Source organism: Neolamprologus multifasciatus, chromosome 1, assembly GCF_963576455.1.
Source record: "Neolamprologus multifasciatus chromosome 1, fNeoMul1.2, whole genome shotgun sequence".
Classification (NCBI taxonomy): domain Eukaryota; kingdom Metazoa; phylum Chordata; class Actinopteri; order Cichliformes; family Cichlidae; genus Neolamprologus; species Neolamprologus multifasciatus.
The window spans coordinates 11,165,711-11,190,322 of NC_140439.1; the positions used below are offsets into that span (position 1 = coordinate 11,165,711).

Sequence of the window (24,612 nt, forward strand, 5' to 3'; positions counted from 1 at the left end):
ATGGTGGAGATTTTTGGAGCCTTCTGAGAGGAAGAAGTGCAAAGTTTGGTTGTTTTCCTAGATTGTGTTGAGGAGGACTTCTGTTGTATATGGAGGAGGGAATGGTTTGATTGTGTGCATACATCTAAGGGGATGAAATGGTATGCAACAGCGCTATAAATAACCACATTCATATGTAATGACAGCTGCTCTGGAATTGTCAAAGAGCCTCGCCAATGTCCCACAATTAGTACATTTGGTTTTTCCTTTTATGTAAACCTGACTGTTCTAAGATGCCCCCACACACATTCAGACAGTTACCCTGACTGAGTTAGAAAAAGCAAAAACAAGCATACACACGCCTTGATCATTTCAATGAATCTCAATCTAACTTGCACATATACCAGTTTGGCTCATGTCTCACATTCGCAGTTAAATTAAAGGTAATGTCATCATACAAGTCATGTGTTTATACGTAACTTGTCTTGGTGTTAAAATACACAGTGAGAGAAGGAGACATTGTGGAGACACTGCAGATACTCTGCTTCCAGTAGACATTTGGACCATGACAGAAGTGTTATAGCCACACACATGGACATTCCGGGTTACAAACTGAGTTACAACATGAAAGACTTCTGAGCAGTGTCAACAGAACTGGCATGCCCTTGCTGTGCAATCTGTAAAGCTCGAACACTACGTTCCTTAATCCCCATAATTAAAAGCCAACAGAATTACTATCTCCCTTATTCAGTTTAAATATTTCTGGACCACTATAGGTACATATATCATGTGCGAATGAACTAAAAGAGATTTAAATTGCCTGAAAGCAGCAGAAGAAAATTGAGCAGAAATATCCACGAGCAATTGCATTCAAGGCAGAGAACGCAGAAGATTGGCAGGACACTGCAGCCTTGACAGGGGTAATAATTTGCTTGGTAAGGCCAGTTAAAGGTAAACCTGCAGGATACGGTAAAGTCAAGGTCAGCTTGAAAGAGACATTTTTTAAAAATCACCTCAGGGCTTTTACTTTGCCTCTGAACAGCTTTTTTCTTCATTGCCACACATGTTCAACCTTGTTGCTGGATGGCTTGCAGTCTCTTGGCATTTCTGTCAAATTCTTTAGCTGTGTGAGCCAATGTGCTTTACATATCAAATCTCACCGACTTGACCGTCTTAACTCTCTCTTCGGTTCTCAAACAACTTGGTTCCCTTAAAATTTAAAAGTGAGATTTTGCATATATTCCTGAAAGAAAGCCCTTTTTATTGGCAACAACCTATGTTTTACTGTGACTGAAGGAAAGGCATATTGCAGGAGACGTGTTATTATGCTTAATCTAATCTCCTCCCAAAGCGATGGCAATTCTCTCAATGCAAAAGGGTGCTGTTATTAAATCAACATATTTGTCTTAGAGCGCACCAAGAAGCATGCTGTGCACATTCGCGTCTTTAAAGATTTTCAGAAAGATGTAACTGTTTCTGTAATTATTCAGGCATCTAGTAATCATTTCATTATTTTAATTATTTTTAAACAAACTGTGCTACCAGGCCTTAGATTTATGAGTTATTTAACTGTGCTCTGCATTTGTATATTCCTTAAAGTGAGACTATATTACTTGAGTGTGTCTGATGACCTGAAACATTTGGTGTCCCATTTCCCCATTTTTAGTTTCTATTTCTGTCTCTCGCTTTCTCGTCTTTTCAGTCAGAAGTCTTGACATTTTAAGAGCAAGACGCTCTGATTGAGGAATAATGATATATGCATATTCAGAACAGAGAGAGGGGAAGAATAACCTCTGCCTCCCTCCTCCCCGAGAGGCTCTTTGTTCTCCTGTCTTTATTTTTTCATCCTGTCATATCTTCTGGAGATTGAGCGATATATACCATCAAAGCCTTTTTGAAACTTCCCACTCTCTCCCAAAATCCTTTTGATTTCCGACAGCACGAGCTGCTTAATATTCCAAACTAGTCGGTGGCCTTTTCAGAGAACTAACAAGGTTCTGAAGATGCAAGTCTTGTCTTCATGTGAAAGGCAGCTGGGGCACAGCCCTCCTCTTTTACAGAGCTCACACCGAGGTGTCTGTGCTGCGAACAAGTTCAGAGCTGTTCGTCAGATGCACAGAGCCCAGAAGGGAATGTTCTCATGTGATTTGTCTTTATACCACATATCAGAAATCTACAAAGAGTCTGTAAAATGACCCGAAGACTGTAAGTAAGAGCTTTGCCATCCTACAACTACAGCCTGCATGCTAACTATGGCTGTTCGCTGTGGCATTGTAGGTGCATCTGTCATCTGGCAGGTGTTGTTAGCTGCAATCTTGCTCATTTTTTTTCCAAATCAAGATAAATCTGAATCTGTCGATTCTAAGTGAGCAGCACTATCTGCAGTGACCTCTCGTGGACACCATAACAGTTCAGTTGTGCTAGATACTGAGATAATGAAGACTTGAGCTGTGTTAATTGCTGCTGCTTAACGTTGTTTGTGTATGTTTACTTTCTCATTCCGTAACATATCGCTGGCAACTAATGGTCCGCTCTGACTATAAGCAGCGTTTGCCTGCTAGCATGAAAAACGGGGTTCACTACAGTCCTGACAGGCAGCCAGGGTATTTGCTGTGCTTCTAAAAACTTCCCAACTCTTATTTACTTTCATCTTGGCTTCCTATTGCAAGCTTGCTTTTTGCTGCCTCCCACTCTGAGACTTATCCTCTCATCCTGTTTTCTTCAGTTTAGAGTTGGAACGCAAATCAGGAGTGGCTCTCACAGAGTTTTCCAAGTATCTGTTTTGTATGGCTTGCGCAATGACTCCACCTGCCTCTCCAGAGCCTGCCTGTTCTTGTTGCCTCAACCTTTAACTGTGTCACTCTGACACTGACATTCCCACGACTGAATGCAAAAAGCATCTCAGAGTGTAGGTGTATTTAAAGGGTAAGTACCTCATGATGCTCCAAGGGAAATCTAGAAGTATGGAGTTTTTTTTAGGGGGGGGATTCACAAATGGAAAATTGTTTCTGCATGAGAAAAGGGAGAGAGCAAACAGTGGAGAACAGCTGCACCCAATCTGGAAATAAGCTGGTGCAACAAAGCTGCATTTCTTTACAAGCACAAAAAAAGGGAGTGACACAGCCCATAAATATATGCAAAGCAGCACTAAATAACACCACATTTTACTATCTATATCCCTAAACACTTGTGACAACCACAACGCATCTCTCAGCATGTGACGAAGGCCTTCTGAAACCCTCTTTGTTTGCTAAATCCAGTATGAAAATTACCCTAATGTTTTGAGAGTTGGGAGAGGTTGGCATGGGACTGGTGCTTTGGGAGAATGCAGCTAACACGGTGGCTAGCATGGGCCTCCAGGATTGTATAGAAAAGCCCTAAAAGTAACGATTTTTGTCTTTTTTTTGTTGAGGTTTGCTCTGTGCAGATTTAGTTATTCATTCATTTATTAATTTTGTAAAAGTAACAGCAGCTACAAGTAAAATCATTCTCTTCTGTTATAGCAGACCATATAAGGATGTACACAGTCCTATTTTTCTCAGTTATCTTTTCAAGGAGTGTTTTGTATATAACAGGTTATTGTGTAAATTTGCCTGAAAAGAGAAGCTTTTGACTCCGGTCCAACCAGAGATTAAATCATCTGCAGTATTGCAGAGTGGTTCAGACTATTATTTATTTTTGGGATATAGATGCGTCTCCCAAGCAATTCATTTAGATTATACTATGCAGACTATTTTTATCCAGTGACCTTGGCACCAGCTCATATTGATTTTATTTATTTATTTATTTATTTATTTTTAACTGTGCGTCCGAATACTTCAGACTTGTGTGTGTTTGTGTGTATATGTGGGCAGAATGGAGTAGATTATTTGTATGATAAGCAATCGCGTTTAATCAGTTCGCTCTCCAGCTCTGCAAGCAGAAATCTCAGCTAATTGAGCGCTTCACTTTGCAGACGCAGAATTCTTGGAAATTGCTCTGGGCATCAGATGGTCAATGATAGCTGGCTCCATGGTGGCATCCGTGGTGCGATCATTCAATGTTTGGCCAGCCATTGACTCCCCAAAGAAAATGAATGTATTTATGAATGCCCAACAGATGGGTCTCCATCTCTCTCTCTTTCTTTTTTTCTTTTTCACCCTCACAAGTCATGATAGATGGCTGGATGTGTGGTGGCGCCAGCAAATGAGTAGCGACTTGAGTAATTAATGGCCCGATATCATTCTCAGTCAAACCATCATAAAAGAAATATCCTCAGGCTAATGTTCAAAATGTATTCACAGGAGACAGCCATAAAGTTGATGTCCGTGATTCATATGCAAGGTGTCAGCCCCTTGCTTAGGAGAGGTCGATTGAATGGGTCAGTATGTAAAGGCTGTGAAAAAGGTGTCAGCACAGAGCAAAGCTGGGACATGCTAAACTGCCTTAAAGAGAAGTTGGAGTGCTGCTCAGCTTCCTCTGCTCTTGATTACACATCCTTAAGAGATTATATATATATTTTTTAGAACTCATACTGATTGAGCATTTAACTTCTTAGAATTTCAAATATTGGTGTTTCTTGAAAAATATCTGTCCCTCCTTCAGTCTGTTCTCTTACACAGTATAAACTCATTCATCAAGTCCTTCAAAGCCTGTTGTATAAGATCTGTGCATACACAGGATTTCCCCTAGGAAATCGGTCACTAGTGTTAGTATTCAATCACCCTCCGAGCCCAATCAGACAGATCTAGAGTATTTAATCTCTCAGTGTAGTAGTCACCTCACTCAGTTGTTAAATACATGACCTTTACTGTTGATGCAGTGCCACAGATCATTTTCCTTGAAGCTCAGTATCCTTCATATTATGTTTTAATTAATTTCATCTGATATAAGTGTATTTTTTTTCCTCCAGCCAAGCCTTTTTTGCCACAATCATAAACCATCTGAGAAGGACAGATAAAGTTTATACACTCTCAAAACACCACTAAAGGCACCTCTGAGCTCAAGTTTACACTGTGCTTTTGGTTCCATTTGATGCTTGAAACATGTGTTTGTTTGTGGGTTTGTTTGATGTTTTATTTTTTAAGAAACTGGTTATCCGCTTTGGACAGAAGGGTTGAGGAGAAGGCACCTTCACAGTCATCTTGAAGCATTTAGTACAAGCGCGTGTGTGCGGTTGACCGTGTGGGTTACAGTGCATGTGCACTAGGCCAGCTACAAAGATGCTTATTCAAGCAAAGCAACACTTTATCCAGATGTTCAGAGAGAGGTGTATAGAATGAAATGCTGGCATGGCTGTTGCAGGATTAGCTCTGGGAAAAATGAGCTGCTCCAGGCTGATGTTTACTCTCATTTCTTACCATCTGCCTGCAGCACACCTCCCTCTAAAAACATCAGTATCCTCATAAAGTAGCTGGAGAATATTGATTAAGACTGCTGACATTTCTGTCTCCTTTTCACTCAGGCTCGGCAGCAGTATGCTTTCTTTCAGATAAAAGGCCACAAACATGTCCTGTCCTCCTTTGATGAATCAAGAGTGTCATTGAAATACTTCATTAACTTATTTTCTTTTGTTTCTTAGCCAGGATCTTTTATGGCAACTTGTTATAGACCAGCTGTAGCATGAATAGACAGAATTGTGGCACAACAGGTCATCAGCATACTCGACGACGAAAGCTAAAGAGGAAAAAAGCAAAAATATACTTGCTACTAGTTTGAGGGAGTGGTAGCCATCAGATAGTTTTGCTTAAAATATCTACGTAGATACCTCAACATCACGGGGACACTTTTACTCTTGTGTAACTGGATACCATTATATTTTAAAATATTGTAATTATTGTTGATTTGCCAGTTTTGCCAGTCGTTCTGCTTCTGTCACATTGCAGTTGGCTGTGCACTGACAGAATGAAGCTCTGCTGGTTTAATTTCTTCAGTATCTAATTTAATTGCTCTGTCAATAAGCACTTTTCATAAAAAAAATCAATATATTCTCTTTGACGTAGCGATTTAGTACCTTCTTTAATTTAATAGCTTGCCACTGCAGCAGCTAGAAATAAACTACTAAGATTAATTGCAGAGTGAAGTATCCATGTAACTGCATATTTGGACTGATAGATTGGCGTATATTAGTGACCCTGCAATAGCTGCAATTACAAATATGCATCGGTTTTCTTATCGTAATTTATTGTGCATCTGTGTTCGTAGCATTGATTTAAAGTTATAATTTGCCACATTGAGGGGAAAAAAAATAAAAGACACACTGGCTAATTTTGCTGCTCTGTGAAAAGGTGGTATTGAAAAGCTGCTTAGGAGCAATCAGTCATAATTTACCCCAGGAAGCTTTTAGCCAGTTAAAGGATTTCATTTGAGGGATGTAGAGCCTGCTTAAACCAGTGCACAGGAGGAATTCATTCTTCTATCAGCTAATGCTAACTGAACCTTTCCCATTCACATGTGAGTATTTTTACCTGTCTGACGTGGGCCTGTAACCAACAGCTGCCTAGTGCATTTCACTTGGTGCATTTTTTTGCTTTCATGTGAGCCTCAATAGCAATAACAGATTTTGGGAAATGAATTTCAAAAAAATGTTTGCGTAACAAGGTCTGCTTATGAGGCTGTGGGGGTTTTTGTGGCTACATTAATGACAAATGATTAGAATTGAGTGAAGAGCTCAGTTCAAATAAAAGCAATTCAGTTATATTAAAAAAAAGCAGTACATCCCATGAAATCGGTCAGCTTGCATTTAACATGTAAAAAAGATTTTTTTCTGTGGTGTATTTTACTCTTTTACACACCTACACATACATTGTCCTCATCATGCACGCAAAATAAAAAAATATGAGGTCACCTTTGAGAAACAATAGTGACTTTTCATGTTTTGTGTCTCCTTTGTTGGTGTTACAGATACTGCAGACAGAAAGTACCAGAAGAGCAAGCCGGGACAGGACGCTGGGTGAAGTGCGACAGGATGTTCAGCCAGTTGTTTATCTCTTTCTAAATGAATAGAAGAGGTTAGTATCACTGTCCTTACAGACGTCACTGTCAAGATTTAGAGTGAGATAGTTATATTTGTGGTCCAGGAAGCACGGACGGAGGAGAGATTGTTCTTTAAATGACATTTTGTGTAAATATTTGGTTTATGCACGCTCCTTGACTGTGACAAGTTTTAACATTGTCGATATTAAAAAAAAAAAAAAAAAAAAAAAATGAAATTAACCAACACACTTGATGTGCACTAAAACCTCTTCCACATGCAGATTGGTGCTTAACTGCATTACACGGGCAAATTAAATCTGCTCTTATATCCACTGTGAAAAATGGCCTGGTCTCGCTTGTATGATGAAATTATTAGGCATGTCTGTTACAAGTCCCTTTAAGCGCTGCATTTCTCTTCTGAAACATTTTTGATAGCATAGGGAAAGATGGAGCTCTTGGAACTAACTGTTCATTTGCTTGCGTAACAGGTAATTGTGCATCTGTGTGAGAATAAAGTGCTGGCCTTGAGATACTGAAACACACCCCCATGCAGCCCTGCTTTAAGTGCTAGATAATCGCACAGCATTTCAATCCACGGCTGATGTTTAAGGCTGTAACTTATATCACATTGTAGTGCTGCGTAAGATGTTTTTGTATGCTTTTGAACTTTAAACCAGTTATGCAGTGTTTCTCTTTAGAGATTGAATTATTCTCTTTGGCCCTTATTTTTGGTGAAATCTTAAAAGTGTTACTCTTTAGAATACGCTAAAGCTAAATAATTGATTCAGTACACGGTGTCCATTTAAATCAGTTATTTAAGGAAGTACTGAGAGACCTACATGAAACACTTACATGAAGAACATCTTGTAATATAGTTGCACATGCTAACATGTCATTAGCATGGAAGTATGCTATGAGTGAAGGCACAAAGTTCGCCAAAGTAAACAACACGTGAACACCGCAAAACAGTTCACAACAACAAATCTGTCCAGACAGTTAAATCACCCTCACCCAGCTAAAGCCAGCTAAAAAAGGCAAAGTGGGCAACGCTAAAGCTAGCCAGCAGCCTCGGTATGAGCAAGGAATCAAAGTGGTTACAAGGGAAATAATGGGATGAGTAAAAAAAGGGCAAAGGGTCGGTGTCTTGTTATCTGGTGTTATAGTTATAAACATGCTGGAAGGTTATGTGATAACACACATTTGTGTAATTACATACATTTCTTGCACCTGCTTTTGCTTGGTAAGGTAAAATATGTTATATGATATTTTCGGGCTGGGCGGTATAATTTGAAGCATGTGCTGTAATGATCTATATTGTGATATATTCTTTTCTTCTGTATATAGATAGAGTATAAAATGACATTTACGAACATTTATTGTGCAAATGTTTTTTTTGTTTGTTTGTTTTTTAATTACAAAACTTTTCAAATAATTTTTAAGATGTAATAGATCTTTTTCCAAACAATGTAACACAAAATTCTTAAATAACAAATAAAAATGAAGATAAATGCGCAAAAATCTTTGAATAAAAAATACATGTAGAATATCAGTAAAACACTAAATTCTAAGTTGTTTAAAATAAAATGTGCCTTTGGAAAAGATCAGTCTGCTGGTGTGTAGGGCCACCTTTTTTCTTTCCACTTGACTGACTGGGTGTTTGAGGAGGGCGCAGTTTTTGGCTTTTCTCATAATCCAGAACGTGCTTCGTCTCTTCGCTATTACTGTCACCCGGCATAATTTGCAGATGATATTTTTCTGCTTAACATCAAACTGCTTAAACCCAAACCCAGGTGCATGTGACCGACATTCTTCTTCATGGGCACCTCCTCCTCCTCCCCATGTGTAAGCTCCATGCTTGCAGCCACTGCGATGATTTCGACCAGGCGCAGCTTGATAGCAGTGGTATAGTAAAAATCTCTACCGTTGGCCAAATTCATATCATTTCTACTCTATACCGTTTATACCACCCAATTCTATGATATTTGTGCCTTTTTCCAGGAACAGAGCGCTTTATTTTTAGTTGTTTCAACTAGAGCCAATCCTGTTAATTACAGCAGTTTTAGGGAATATTTAAAGTTTAATTTATTGTTTTGTTATTATTAATAATATTGTTATGAAAATAAAATGTTGCATTGAAGAAAAGTAGTAGTTATAAATCAGTAACAGAACAGAAGAGAAAAAGTAAAACAGAAGTAGATTTTTTGTTTTTGTGTGCTGGTAAAAGAAAATGACAGTTGGCGATCAGCAGGTCACACTTCAATCAGTGCATCTCTTCTTAATATAAGCCGTACAAACCATTTCTCCCCATCACTGCTGTCAAGTTATTTGTTCCTCGAAGAAGAAGACCGCTAAATAACAGGATAAAATTACAGAAATAAATGATCTTTAAAAAAAAATGCTGGCGATGTTCAGGCGATGATTTATTTTTTTACTTTGAGTTGAAATTCAGCTGAAATTTACTTGACCCCCAATAATCTGCTACAACTGTACACCATAGGTTAAACTTCATTCCCTTATTTTAGATCACTTTGCTTCTCTGTGTTTAGTAAACCTGCATTTGTTTCTATGGTATTGTAGCACCAGGCATGACCCTGTATTTTTCTCGTCTCCCCTCCATTTGATTAAGAGTTGGCTAAAACTCTCAGCAGACCTCAGTTATAAGCTTTTTAGTAATGACCTGCTTAATCCGCCAAGCAGAGATTAAACACACAGGCGCATTAACTTCAAAGCAGTGCACTCACTTTTCCGCTGCCTCCAAACAAAACTGAATAATTTTGCGTGATGAGGGTTTCAAGGTTTCTCGTGTCTGTTTAGAACTGATAGCTGCGATCTACTATTACTGAGTATTTGAAGTGACCGTGATAGGCATACCTTTTCTGGACAGATATTAATATAGGTTTAGGTGAAATGAAGTGTTGTACTCAAGTGACTTCATACTTCTACTTCCTTAAATATTGTCATTCTTGGTAACGAAAAAAATATTCTCTTTAAATCAAGCTGTAGACTGTATGTAAAGATGAGTCTGAGCTTGAGGCTTGGGGATTTCACCAGCCGTCTGGGGTCACCATGGAAGCTACCCGGGTATTCTCACGTGGATGCAGTCTGACATAACAAAGACTTTGCACTAGGGAGTTGGCATGTTAAAGGCTGTTTAATGTCTGATCTGACTAAGTCAGTCATGTCCCTTTACATTTGTGGTAGCATGATGAGTGCTTTGACCTTGTATAAGTTTAACCTGTCTTAAATATACAATTGATTACATTGTTGAGAGAGTATTTACATATCTTGATGACAGATTGTTTTATGTTTGCTAATCCTCAGAATATTATAATGTATAATTGATTTTGCATGCAGAGTATAGACTGTGCCTCATATAACGGGCGATACACACAGTTCTGCTGCATGCTCAGCGGTTCATGGATAAAGATGTAAGTTGTTTATTTTTCCTGTCAGTTGTTGCCTTGAATTGTTCTGTTGCCTACGCTATCATAATCAGGCTTAAAAACGCATCCAGAGTGTACACACACACATGCACAAACTCCATCACATCTCTGCAGGAGCTAACATGCCTCAGAGCTTCAGCATAAGCTGATAATTTACAGGCAGTCTCAAACCCCTGCCTTACTTTACCCCTGGAGGAAGGCAGTGAAATGCCAGGAGTTTAGTTGAGGCTACAAAAACCTGCACCTCACGCATTCTGGGCTTCTGCTCCAACAGCTCCCCAAGGATATCTCATGAGCACTCAAGCTTTTATTGCTGTGATGACTGCTTGTGACTGTTACCCCTGGAGCTGGAGAAGAAAAACAACTCCATTCACCCATCCGTAAGCCCAACGCCACAACAGATTCCACTCGGTATAAATGTTGTACATTCTGCACTGGAGACCTGGACCGAGATTTGTAGTTAGTTTAAATTGAAGAGATGTGATTTTTATGGGCATTTTTAAGGTAGATTTTCAAGCCTCTGATCTGAATTAGCAGCAGAGAATCTGTGTGTTGTTAGACATACGAGTGCCCTGTGACCCCAGGGACTCGTGACTGTGAATTTGCTAGACCTGTGTATTTGTGAAGCAGATGTTTTCTCAGCCTACTACAGTGACGACTGTCAGCAGTATCATTTAGGAGTTTTCAGTTGGGTGTAAAGTCAGATGTGATTTACCAGCAGCTTTTCATTTTACATGTAGTTGCATATACAGTGGCTTTTTATAATATTCTGGTAATTAACAATAACAACAGAATAATATTAATTATACCCGTATGTCAATGTGTGGGTTGTCAGTCTCTGACTTCTGTAAGGTTTCATGAGGTTTTGTGGCACCAACAGAAAAGTCCAATCTTTGCAAGTTAAAAAATAAAAGTGCCAATGCCTGACACTGAAAAAGCTGGCGTGTTTGACACATCTGTCAGAAGAAGACGAAAAGGATTCAGTTAATTATATTCTTGCACTCAAGTGCAGAGAGTTGCATCTGTGCAGATTCACTGCTCAGTCTCTACCACATGTTTGCTCACATTTGTATTGCAGGGAGCTGTCGGTATATTAATTGGGTGCTGTGTTTGTGATTGCAGCATTCTTCTAGTCATGTCGAGTGAAGGGAAAATTACTTCGTAAAACTACAGGTTTTTGTTCTTGGTCTTGTTGGCATGAAGGATACAGATTGACATGAGAGCTGATGTGGGCAAAAATACAAAACATAATTTCAAAAACAATTTACTGTTGTAAGTTCCTAGTGCCATCGTGTTATACTATAGAATATAGAAGAAAAGCCTTCACCTGTACCTACAGTCGCTTCTCATTTTCCATAGCCAGAACACTGGGATCCTGTAAGCTGAAAAGCTGCTTTTGTTTTCCAGTGCCTTTCTCCCTAATCTGTCAGGCATGGAAGACTTTTATCCTCCAACAGGATTGTCTTTCACCTGCTGTCCAGCTATATCTGCCTGTTGTAAAGATATGTTTTAGTGTCGTGTATGGTGTAGTTTTCTTCCAGATCACAGCGGTACTGTCATGAAAGGGAGTGCATCTATGCAAAACCTCCAGAGCTTATCTGATAACCAGTGGATCACACAGATGTGTATCGTATAAACAAGTCCTCAGAACGCCTTTTGCTGATCTTCCACCTCCATGCCCTGTGCATGATAAACTAAGTAACAAATGTGGCTTTCTTAACCATTACCTTAATATCTTTAAGGTAATGCTTTAATAAATAAACTCCATCAAATAGAATCGCTGGAGTTTATAGTGCTGAATTTACTCAGCTGTCCCCTACTACTGCCTGTTCTGCTGTGTCATAGCAGCCATTCATTTACATTAATTCATATGGAAGACATAAACACAAGTCTTTTCAATGATGATTAAAAAAACAACAACACTGCTGTCTTTTGTTTATTTGTTTTTTCTGATGAAAACAGATTGCTGATAGATAGAAGTGAATTTGGGTCAAAATACACCAGAGACAATGCAGCTAGTGTCTGCATAACGAAGGGTTGTTTTTGCCTTGTAATTAACATAGCGGCAGAGATGATTTGCAAAGAAGTTCATTTTTGGAAACGGAGTCGAGGGAACAATAACTCAAACTAATTTTTTTTGTGTCAACTTGGTTTACATACTGTAATACAGACAGTTCACATTTTTCATTTGGACGGTGTTTTCCAATAAATATAACGCTTCTTCTGACTAAGCGGGGATTCGGACAAAAAGCAGTCCTGTGTTCTGACACAAAGTAACAGATTCTTTGTTTAAAGATTAACTAGATGTCAAAGCAAAAGGTAAACATTTGGTCTGTAAATTATGCGCTCATTTTATATTTCTGCCGTGATCATGACAAAAGAAAAATCATGGTGACAACAGAGAAAACATATGGGCGTGGCTTACATAAGGTTAACTTTCTGATTTAAACATGCTTGATGTTGCAAGTGCTACACCACTCTTTCACTGATAAAATTTCAACACTGTCTACTCATTTTTCTGTTTATATTTATTGTCAAGAATTTGATGTAAATTAAGTTTTAGATTCTAAGGAGGGCATGCTTTCCAGTTTCTAAGAATAAACAGTTTTTAAGTCTCTGTTTTCTCCATCTCTGCTTTTATTTACAGGTTTTAGGGGTATTTTGGCTTTCTACAGCTAGTCCCAACCTTACAGAAACGTTGCAAATGCTTATTTGGGTCTAAGACGTGGCAGAGTGCGAAATCTCCTCAGACAGAACATTCATGGTTTGTGATCCGTAAACAAACCGCATCTTGTAATTTGCTCACCCGTGACATTAACCTCTCTTCCAGTGCGCCTACTGTTCTAGTGTGAAGATGTAAATTACGTTTGAGAAATGGGACATGCCTTTAGGTAAACCAAGTGAGCAAGAGGTTTTAGGATACTCCTCATGCTGCCACGCAGCATGAGGAGTATCCTAAAACCTCTTGCATATATATATCCTGAGTATCATAAAGCCCATGTATATCCACCTTTAGCCCAAGCCTCAACGCTAGCAACGAATCACTATAAAAAGAGCCATTTATTTATAGTTGGAATCCTTGACAGGGTTGTTTCTACTTATCTTTCAGGATGCAGTCCCCAGTCTTTCCACCTCACATTTTCAGCATTGTCAGAGCTCCCATCAGCCTCATCTTTTATCACTGCACCGCGCTGTCATTTCTCTAAATATCAGTGATGGTTTTTAACGTGTGCAGTAAGTAACCAGCTGCAGAGATGCACCAAAGTCTTTTCTTTCTTATAAAATCCAGCTGAAAACTTTTTCCATCCAGTAATGGAGAAAATACTCCCCCCTGTCGTGCACGGAGCCGCAGCTTCATCCGCTACAGCATGCGTTCCTTCTGTGTTTGTATTTCAAAGCATTTTTTCGTTGCGAGTAATCTAACACTTTAACTTTCTTAAGAGGCCACTAGTGTGATTATTTGACTTTGCAACGCTACAGAAGATTACTTTTGTCCAATTAATGCCCATTGATTGAGCTGACCTTCAGTTGTGGCTAGTTGAAGCTGAGATAGTGAAATGAACTTGGCGAATAATGATTTTCTCCCTCTCCCTCCTCTGTCATCAGAGGACGGGGCGCTGTCATCAGTGTAATAGTAAATTCTATCAGCAGTAAGCTGTAATTAGTGTGGAGGAAGAGGAGAGGCCTTAGGATGTGTATTGATTTCTTGTTTGCTTGGCGAAAATGTCAGAGACACACAGAGGACATGAAAACAGAAGACTGATGCAGAAAGCAACACGTCTGATTTGCATGCTGCTTTTTAATTCAAAATCTGAAAAGCAGCATATCAACCAAAGTGCACCCAGATAGTTTACTGTAATAAATTTAACATCCATAAGGTGGAAATGCACAGAGCACATAATTTGATACAGAATATAAATGATAGTGACAGTAACCTTTATGTAGATTCAATTAGGGGGGAAAATATCTCTTAAGACTGGAATCAAAAATGTCAATTTAAGACATGAGAGATGGTTTAAACCTTTTGAAAGGGTAATTGAGGAGAGCCTCTAAGGGACCTGCAATATGGCCTGAGCAGGATGCAATGCTTTAAAATTAAACAAAATGACCTTAAATTAAATTTTGTCTGCAGCGACTGATGGTAAGCCAGCATCAGGAGGATATGGTTTGTTTTGCCTCTAGTATTTATCTAAGGAGAAGTTGAGCATTGTCATGATGGGAAATGCATGTCTGATGTATTGAGGTTAAGTGATCATAAAGGTGTGGCTTTGATTTTTAAAAGAGTTTTTTGCAGCGTTGTCCTCATTTTGTTTCATTATAAATTCAGAGTCACATCTATTACATCTGTGCTCTTTATCCAGTCCTAAAGGTCACTCGCTGCTTAGGCAGAGACACTGTTTAAGGAGAAGTATGACAGTCAAACAGTGATGATGTGAAATCTGTGGGAGAACTTTGCAGCAAATATTGTTGTACAAGTGTAACTTCAAGGGGGGTAGACTTTTTGGCTTAAGTTTTGACTTCACCAGATTTGACTGTTTATTCTACAGATCCATTTTTTTTTTACTCCGTGACCTTTGAAGCTCGATAAGTCCCTGGAGGTGTTTACTAAAGGACTTTGGTTTAGTTCAGCTCAGGTTCAGTTCAGTTCAGTTCATTTTTATTTCAAACATTTCAAACATGTGCTTTCACAATCATTACAAAATATCATTCCATTATTTGTTTGAAAAGGAGTAGGCAGAAGTATTTACTTATTTGTCCCTACCCCCTCAAGTTTTACCTCTCATTCATTTAATTTTTTTTTTTAGTCTTAAATTAAACAAACAACATATGAAACTAAAGTAAAACAAAACAAAACATACATAAATCAAAAACAAGAAATTAGCAAGCCCCACCACAGTATAGTTTCTTTCATATGAAAAATACAGAAGGTGTATATCATCCATTATGAGATGGACTTAAAAAAGAAAAGAAAAAAAAGCTCCCACCTGGCACTAACCCACTACCAGTGACCGTCTGCTCTTCACTAGTTCAATTATATTTAGAAATTAAAGAAATTTGCAGTTTAAAATACAAGATTTATTTTTAGTTTGGTTATAATTTTTTTTTAGGATAATAGTAATTGTAGTAACTGTGTTTCTTGGGCAGGAGCTATAACTTCCTGGATTCCACGCTGGTTGCTTGGCAACTGCTGCTGGCCAAGAAGTAGCCCAGCATATATGTAAGCTTTTGTGGCAGTTAAAAAGCTATAACATTATTATTAGTTAGATTTAAAGGTTCTGCTTGGTGGATTCTGTGATCTGAGCCAGGCGAGCTACTTCCCAGTTTTCAGACGTGATGTGGACTTAAGCTGGCTCTTGCTGCATGGAAAGATCAACATATTGTACTACCCCTTCATATGCAGGTGTGCTGATTAGAGGAGTTTGAGTTGCAGTGAAGACCACAATTGACTTGATGCAAAAGAGAAGGGAAAAATAAAAATCGGTTAGACTACACAAAATGATTTTTTTCTTCACATTGTTCAGTCTTAATTACAACATGAATGTACCAGCTCTGTCTTCAGGTGCTCGTGACTCATCCACGGCAACACGGCCTCCTCACCAGACAAAAGTGGGCAAAACTCTGTGTTGGACACAAATTACAACATGTCATCTATTTAGGGAAAATTGTTCCAAGCAGCTTTCACTCAGGTTTATCTGGAGTTTAATGATCTGGTGAGAGAATCACTGGAGAACAGTAGCACTTTACACTCTCCAGTCACTTACAAACTGATGCTCACCATAAAGCTTTAGTGTTATGTGCTAGATTGTATCTTTTACTAGTTTCTCTTGGTTATGTTCTGGCTTTTTTTAGTACAATAATGACCTCATTCCATTTATCTACTCAGTGCAAGTGCTATTAATGTGAATCAGCTGACTTTACTCATTTGTAAAAGTGAAGTCATTGTAAAAGTTCAGAGCAGTTATGTTACTCACATGCACTTAAGTAACCACTTTAGTCAGCTCTCTCCATTAAAGCGATTGTAAACGAGGAACAAGGTTTCAGTGATGGCGGTATGGGATTACAGATTTCTCCTGCACACAGCTGATGTCGCGGCCGTTTGTTTGGCACCACGGGATGAAAAGAAAGCTCACACAGCAGTGCGATCCTTGTGGTAAACTTTTCACCGTCTATAAATTTCAAACATGTTTGTAAAAAGAAAAACAAACTCACAGTTTCTTTCCTTCGTCCTCCAGTTGCTCAGATGAAAACACCTTTTTTATAACTTTGGTGGAGAAAAGATGTCTGATGCAGTCCTGCTTTATTATAAAGGCAGATTTTAGGTGTGTGCAAGGTGCATAAAGAGCAGGCTGCTGGTGTATAATAGCAGAAGATAAGCATAAATGTATTTGCAGGCTACTCTGACTCTAATGAGAGTCTTCTAATGAGTTGTTTTTGTTTGTGCCGTACAGGGAGGTTGTGACCATGCGCTGCCTGGCTGCTCGGGTGAACTACAAGACCCTCATCGTTATCTGCGCCCTCTTCACACTCATCACTGTGTTGCTGTGGAACCGCTGCTCTAGTGACACCTCCATACGCTTCCTGCCCCGTGCTGCCCCGGTGGCCACGAGTTCTCAGATCGGCGATGCTAGCATCAGCAGCCAGCAGCATCCCCCGCAACCTCCCGAGCCCCCGCCTGTTGTCGGAGTTGTCGGGGGGATCAAGTATGAAGAAATTGACTGCTTAATCAATGATGAATCGACTGTCAAAGGCCGGCGAGAGGGGGGAGAAGTCTACCTGCCCTTCTCTTGGGTGGAAAAGTACTTTGAGGTGTACGGCAAAATAGTGCAGTACGATGGCTACGATCGTTTTGAGTTTCAGCACAGCTATTCAAAGGTTTACGCCCAGCGAGAACCCTACCACCCCAATGGAGTCTTCATGTCGTTTGAGGGATACAACGTGGAGGTCCGTGACCGGGTCAAGTGTATCAGTGGAGTGGAAGGTAAGTCTTGTTTGTTTAGGTTTCGATTGCACACAGGTTTCAGGTTTTCAATTCCTAATAGAAGTGCTCATGCATCTGAATATTAATGTTCTTTCTGTTGTTGAGATCCTACTGAACCAAGGCTTTGCACAAGTAGTGTCTGATGTGTGCAGCCAAAATGAGAAGCTCATCTCATAAGAAAAAATAAAACAGACAAAAAACTCTTTAAAAAAAAACCAAAATCTCAGAGAAATGTGTGATTTGCTTAATTAAGCATATTGCCGTAAAATGGCACATTGTAAATCACCTGTTTAAACTGTGAGAAAGTGAGCTGAGACTTGATTAGATTTCCAGAGCACCTTCTCACTCTCTGCCACCCTTTTGCCTTTCTTTAACACTAACACCATTAAATAGGATTTGTGTCGAATCCATTAAAAATGTTTCTTTTCGTCACTCATTGTCAGTATTAGTCTGTATTGATACAAGCAGCTGGGGGTCTGTTAAGTGACCGTATCCCTCCATGTTTCTCTATGCTTCTGGTCTGTCCTGAAAGCTGTTTTCTTTTGAAGGTTCCTTTTAAGATAATGGCCAGGAAAGATCAATAGCTCATTTTAAAAGGCTATTAGTTGAAACCACTTTGTCATCAATATAGTTCTGTTCCTCGCTTGCTTGAAGAAGTGGCTCTTTGTACTTGCTTGAAATTACAAAATAGATATTTATTATCTTTCTTCTTTTGTCAAATAGCTACAGGCACAAAAAAGGGGGAAAGGAGATTGTGTCGGCTATGAACACAGAATATGTTGTTTGTTTTTCCCCCAAAACATAATCTTATAAATCCAGACATATCAGTGTTCTTATTGGAAATGACAGAAGCAGGAGGTAGAGGATTCACAGTTTTGAGTCCTTTACCCATCTGAGAAGAAAGCTCTTGTGGTGGCGGGTAAATGTAAGGAGGAAATGTTCAGTAGCAAAATGTCAGGTAAGCTTGATGAATAATGATGGTCTGTGAGAGCAGTGTCACAGCAGCAAATTAGTTTTTTGTTGTTGTTTTTTTAACTTGTGGCTGTAGCTGCTAAAATGGAAAGTGCAAATTCCCACATTTTATTTTATTTTTTTACATCACAATTGAAGTCTCCCCCTCCCCCCCCCCCCTCCATCTTTCATTGAGACTTATTTCAAATTCTTCATAAACTCTTTAAGAGATTGTGTTTCAAGCAAAACAGTAGAGAATAATGACATTAAAAGGCTTGGGTAGGTCAGAAGGTCACATTTAAAGCAATAATTCTGTTATGTTTGTTTGGTTTTCAGCAATTTCTCTTTTGCTTTTATTAGTTCTGCAACTTGGCAATATTTTAGTTATCAAATTAAATAATTTATTATTATCTCAGTTTGTCCACAAAGCATAGTGAGTAGCATTCAAAGCACTTGTTTTGAGAGCCTGACCGATGCAGGCTGGGGGTTATAGAAACCAATTTTTAAGTACTAAAAATAAGTCAGTGCATTCAGTATTATGGGTTATGTGTCCTATATACAGTCATGTAAAAAAGAGAGGAGAAAATGATTCAGTGGCTTGCAAAACCACCTTTAGAAGCAATAATTTTGAATCATTTTCTTTATGACTTGATAAATCTCTCAGATTGTTGTGGAAGAATTTTGGTCTACTGTTTTTTGTTTTTTTTTTTCTTACAGCTTTGCCTTAAGTTCATTGACATGTATTGTGGGCATTAATTTACAGTTCTCTTAAGGTCTCGCCGCAGCACTTCAGCCCAATTGAAGTCTGGAATTTGACTGGATTACTGCAACACCTTGATTCTTTTCTTTTTCAGCCACTGTTTGGATCATTATCTGCTGTATGACCTAATTTCAGTCAAACCTTAGCTGTCCAACAGATGACTCTGGAATACTTTGAGTTGACGAGGAACTCCCCTATATACCAATGTCTGCAGGGTGCCCAGGTCCTGTGGCTGCAAACAAGCCCAAGGTGGTTGTGTTTTTGCCAAATGTGGTGATGTTCGTTCTTGTCGGACGTCTCCATTTTGTTTTTCCAAAGGACATTGTTCCAGAAATAATGTGGGTTTTTTTCAGATGCAGCTCTGCAAACCTAAGCTCTGCTGCCATGCTCTTCTTAAAGAAAAGAGGCTTCCTCCTGGCAAACAAGTCATACTTGTTCAATATTTTTTCTAACTGCAGCATCATGAAGTTTAAAATTGAACATGCTAATTGAGGCCTCTAGAGTCAGAGTTGTAGCTTTTGGGTTTTTGCAGTTTTTCTGAGTGTTATACAGTCTAACCGTCCACTAGATTTGAAGGGATATCCACCCCTGGGTAGATTGTGGCATTGTGTTAACCACCTAAATACTTTTTTTTAAAGAAGGCTCACGTTTGCTGATCGGTTAATCAGCTTCATTTGATCAGCATTTCCTATAGAAGCAGTACTTAGTTGGCTACTGTCTGATCTGTCTAATCCTGAAGTTAGTTGTTCAGCTGTATGTATGTTGATATATGCAGGACAAGTACATACTTACTGCACACACAATTTACCAAGGTCATTTAATGAAGCTCCAGGCTTCTTACTGTTTGTGCTTTTACATGTGAAGGAATAAACACCAGTGTTCTACTAAACATTTTTTACAGGTGAAAATAGGCGTTCATTAATTAGCCTGTCACATTTAGATTTACTGCAGGGCTTAAACAAGGTCATGAAAGATTTTTCCTCAGCGCAGCCCTGTTAACCATGAAAAGGTTATTTAACAGCACCAGTTTTTTCATAGAGATTTTACTCAGGCAGGCCTGACCAAGTATATTTAGTGGCCTATTTTAGCCTTTTTTCTTTTTTTTATTCTTATTTTAGAATCTGGCCCAGTGAATGAGCCCATCCACAATCTAGTCTTTCCCATATATCGATTTATTTGAGGCAGCTCACCACACTGTCAGTACTGACTGGAATTTTTTCCCCACTATTTAAAGGTGAGACGGGTGGAAAAACTAAAAGAGAAACTTGACCTGACCTTAAACATACATGGGGGCAAGTGGGGGGATAAAGTGGTTCTCTTATGGTGTGGGGTCTACTTGATGGTTTGGGTCCTCTTGGTGCCTTAGGTCAGCGGTCCCCAACCCCCGGGCCTCGGACCGGTACCGGTCCGTGAGTCATTTGGTACCGGGCCGCGAGAGTTGAGGCTCAGGTGTGAAATGTATGGTTTTCAGGGTTTTTATCGGTTTTCAGCGTTATTTTGTTATCGTTTTTATCATTAACTCGGTTTTCCTTGGTCTTTTCACGTGTGTTATGAATAAATCTTCTTTTTTCGGTACCGGTACTAGTTTTATTTTGTTGTATTTATCCGCGACACCTTAAAGGCCGGTCCGTGAAAATATTGTCGGGCATAAACCGGTCCGTGGCGCAAAAAAGGTTGGGGACCGCTGACTTAGAGGAGAGAGTCACTGCAAATTATTACAAAGGACATTGGTTGATTTGCCTACCACACCGAGCTCACCACCCTACACAAAACAAATTTCATTTACAGACCCTCACACATTAACGTTATTTATCAATAGGAGGTTTGTTATGTTATAGAATAGTAACTAATTAAGACTGGTTATGAGCAATATAAATAGCCAACACAGCAGGAGACTTCTGCTAATTTGTGCATGGAAACAAATTGAAAGCATTTTAGAAAGGTAGATCCCCCCCCCTCATTAATGTTGTATTATTTCACTCACAACTCATCTGCTGCTAATCAGATACTATTAATCATGTTAATTTTTATGACCTGGCCCACCCGCTCTGCTGATTAACTGCAGTGCCGGAGGATGTTACTGCGATCAGCACATCACTTTCAGCTTGTGATGAGATGGCTGACTGCCGTCGCCAGCTGCAGCCCAAGACAAAGAGGACGCAGCTGAGTATATTGATAAGTAATGCATTTGTCAGAGTACACAGTCACAAAACCCATTGGCTATCCTCTCATGATTTAGCCACAAGGGACAACAGCCAGTGTTTCAGGGCTTCAATTGCGATCATCCAATGACAGATAACGACTGTCTGGGACAAAACGTCCGGTTTCATATGCTGGTGAATTTTACAGTCCAACTATGAATGCAGGCGTATTTTAAAAGGCATTAACTGATCTTCTTTGTTTTTTTACTCAAGACTGAACATTTAGTTGCTTGCATACAGAGACTGCTTAAATGTTGTGCGTCAATAAATCCTGACATGCAAGTGGAAATTCTTTTTGGCTTCCTTGCTTACAGATAGTAAACACAAAATGCAGTTTTTAAATGAAGGTGTTTATAATTAAGGGGAAAAAAATACAAACCCACATGGCCCTGTGTGAAAAACTGACTTCTTCTAAACCTATTGACTGATTGGTCCACCCTTAGCAGCAACAACCGCAATCAAGCGTTTGCGATAACTAGCAAAAGAGTCTTTTACAGCGCTGTACAGTGGTCCCTCGTTTATCGCGGGAGTTACATTCCAAAAATAACCCGCAATAGGTGGAATAAGCGAAGTAGCCAACTTTATTTTCTTCAATTATTATAGATGTTTTAAGGCTGTAGAACCCCTCACTACACACTTTATACACTTTTCTCAGACAGGCAGGAACATTTTCACACTTTTCTCTCTTGTTTAAACTCTCTCAAAGTTCAAACCTTCATAGAAAAATAAGTCCAGTATTATAGAATGAAACCAAAGACACCCGCAGGTTGCCTTTAACGGTACAAAACGTTTCATCAACATTGTTGTTTGTTGGGGAGAAAACTTACAAACATACAGTGCAGCACTTCAGAGTCACACTGCTAGCGACCGAAGATTTATGTAAATTTGACAAGCTGAACTCATTCTGTACTGTACAGAAGACACTGCATGAGATTGATTGACAATGGTCTACAGCCAATCAAGACCCAGAACACAAAGCGCTGTAAGAAAGGGGGGGGGGGGGGGGGAGCATGTAAAATTCCACCCAAAAAAATCAGTGAAACAGTGAGACGGCGAAAGGTGAACCGCGTTATAGTGAGGAAGGGATAGGGATGGGTACCGGTATCCGGTGCCATAATGGCACCGGTTCTGACATAAACGGTAGTAACCAGACCGAAAAGCAGCGCCTTTTTCCTAATCTCTTTCTTATTGTTGATTCATGAACTTTGACCTGAATGATTTAACTGAGACATTTGAAAGCCTGCAATTCTTTAATGATGTTCTGGGGTCTTTTGTGACCTCCTGGATGAGTTGTCATTGTCCTCTTTGATTAATTTTGGTTGGCTGTTCACTCCTAGGACGTTTCACCACTGTTTCAGATTTTCTCCATTTGTGTATAACGGCTCTCACTCACTGAAGTCCCAAAACCTTAGAAATGACTTTGTAACCCTTTCCAAACTGATAGATGTCAGTGACTTTGTTTCCCAGGTGTTTCTTTAGATTGTGGCATGATGTGCTGCTTTCTGAGATCTTTTAGCCATCTTCACTTTGTCAGACAGATTCTGTTTAAGTGATTTCTTGATTCAGCAGGTCTTTCAGTAATCAGGTTTGAGTGTCTTTAGTGAGACTAAACTCAGCTTTCCAAGAAATGTGGGTAATTAGAGTTAATTCATGATTTAACAAGAGGAGGGATTACTTTTTCAAACAAGACTAGATAGGTTTGGATAACTTTTCTCCCTTAATCAATGAAATCTTCATTTAAAAACTGCAATATGTATTTACTCTTGTCATCGATGTCTAATATTAAAATTTGTTTGATCATCTCAAACATGTAAGTGTGGCAAATATTCAATATACTAGGAAATCAGGACGGGGCAAACTTTTTTCACACCACTGTAGTTATAATACTCTGCAGTAACACAACCTTAAATCACGTTCTGTCTAATTTTTGTCTGGTATGTTTTTTCCACCTTCCACTATCCTCTCCTATGTTGATTGTTTTGGTGCAGACCAACGTCACTCCAATATATGCACAAGAAAAGAGCCCTTTAAAAAAAAAAATAAAAAAAATAAAAAAAAAAAAAAAAAAAATATATATATATATATATATATATATATATATATATATATATATATATATATATATATATATATATATATATATATATATATAATAAATAACACCCAGCACGCCCCTGCGGGCGGTTTATCCTTCAAGCTCGGGTCCTCTACCAGAGGCCTGGGAGCTTGAGGGTCCTGCGCAGTATCTTAGCTGTTCCCAGGACTGCGCTCTTCTGGACAGAGATCTCCGATGTTATTCCCGGGATCTGCTGGAGCCACTCGCCTAGCTTGGGAGTCGCCGCACCTAGTGCTCCGATTACCACGGGGACCACCGATACCTTCACCCTCCACATCCTCTCGAGCTCTTCTCTGAGCCCTTGGTATTTCTCCTGCTTCTCGTGTTCCTTCTTCCTGATATTGCTGTCATTCGGAACCGCTACATCGATCACTACGGCCGTCTTCTTCTGTTTGTCTACTACCACTATGTCCGGTTGGTTAGCCACCACCATTTTGTCCGTCTGTATCTGGAAGTCCCACAGGATCTTAGCTCGGTCATTCTCCACCACCCTTGGGGGCATTTCCCATTTTGACCTCGGGACTTCCAGGTTATTCCAGGTTGGGGGCGATCGTGGCTCAAGAGTTGGGAGTTTGCCTTGTAATCGGAAGGTTGCCGGTTCGAGCCCCGGCTCGGACAGTCTTGGTCATTGTGTCCTTGGGCAAGACACTTCACCTGTTGCCTACTGGTGGTGGTCAGAGGGCCCGGTGGCGCCAGTGTCCGGCAGCCTCGCCTCTGTCAGTGCGCCCCAGGGTGGCTGTGGCTACAATGTAGCTTGCCATCACCAGTGTATGAATGTGTGTGTGAATGGGTGGATGACTGAATATCTAAAGCGCTTTGGGGTCCTTAGGGACTAGTAAAGCGCTATATAAATACAGGCCATTTACCATTTACCATTTATACTCGGCACAGATGTTCCTGTACACTATGCCGGCCACTTGGTTATGGCGTTCCATGTACGCCTTGCCTGCTAGCATCTTGCACCCTGCTGTTATGTGCTGGATTGTCTCTGGGGCATCTTTACACAGCCTGCACCTGTGGTCTTGCCTGGTGTGATAGACCCCAGCCTCTATGGATCTTGTACTCAGAGCTTGTTCTTGTGCTGCCATGATTAGTGCCTCTGTGCTATCTTTCAGTCCAGCTTTGTCCAGCCACTGGTAGGATTTCTGGATATCAGCCACCTCCTCTATCTGCCGGTGGTACATACCGTGCAGGGGCCTGTCCTTCCATGATGGTTCCTCGTCTCCCTC

General features: G+C 39.7%; 1 protein-coding gene across 1 annotated transcript in view; it reads left to right on the forward strand.

The window, feature by feature from the left end:
- Positions 1 to 24,612, forward strand: part of glceb (glucuronic acid epimerase b) — a 57,104-nt gene that overhangs the window by 16,737 nt on the left and 15,755 nt on the right. Inside the window, exons 2-3 of the mRNA XM_085156261.1 lie at positions 6,862 to 6,968; positions 16,826 to 17,355. Of these exons, the coding sequence (XP_085012387.1) occupies positions 16,839 to 17,355 (517 nt within the window). The 5' untranslated portion in view covers positions 6,862 to 6,968; positions 16,826 to 16,838. The remainder of the gene's footprint in view (positions 1 to 6,861; positions 6,969 to 16,825; positions 17,356 to 24,612) is intronic.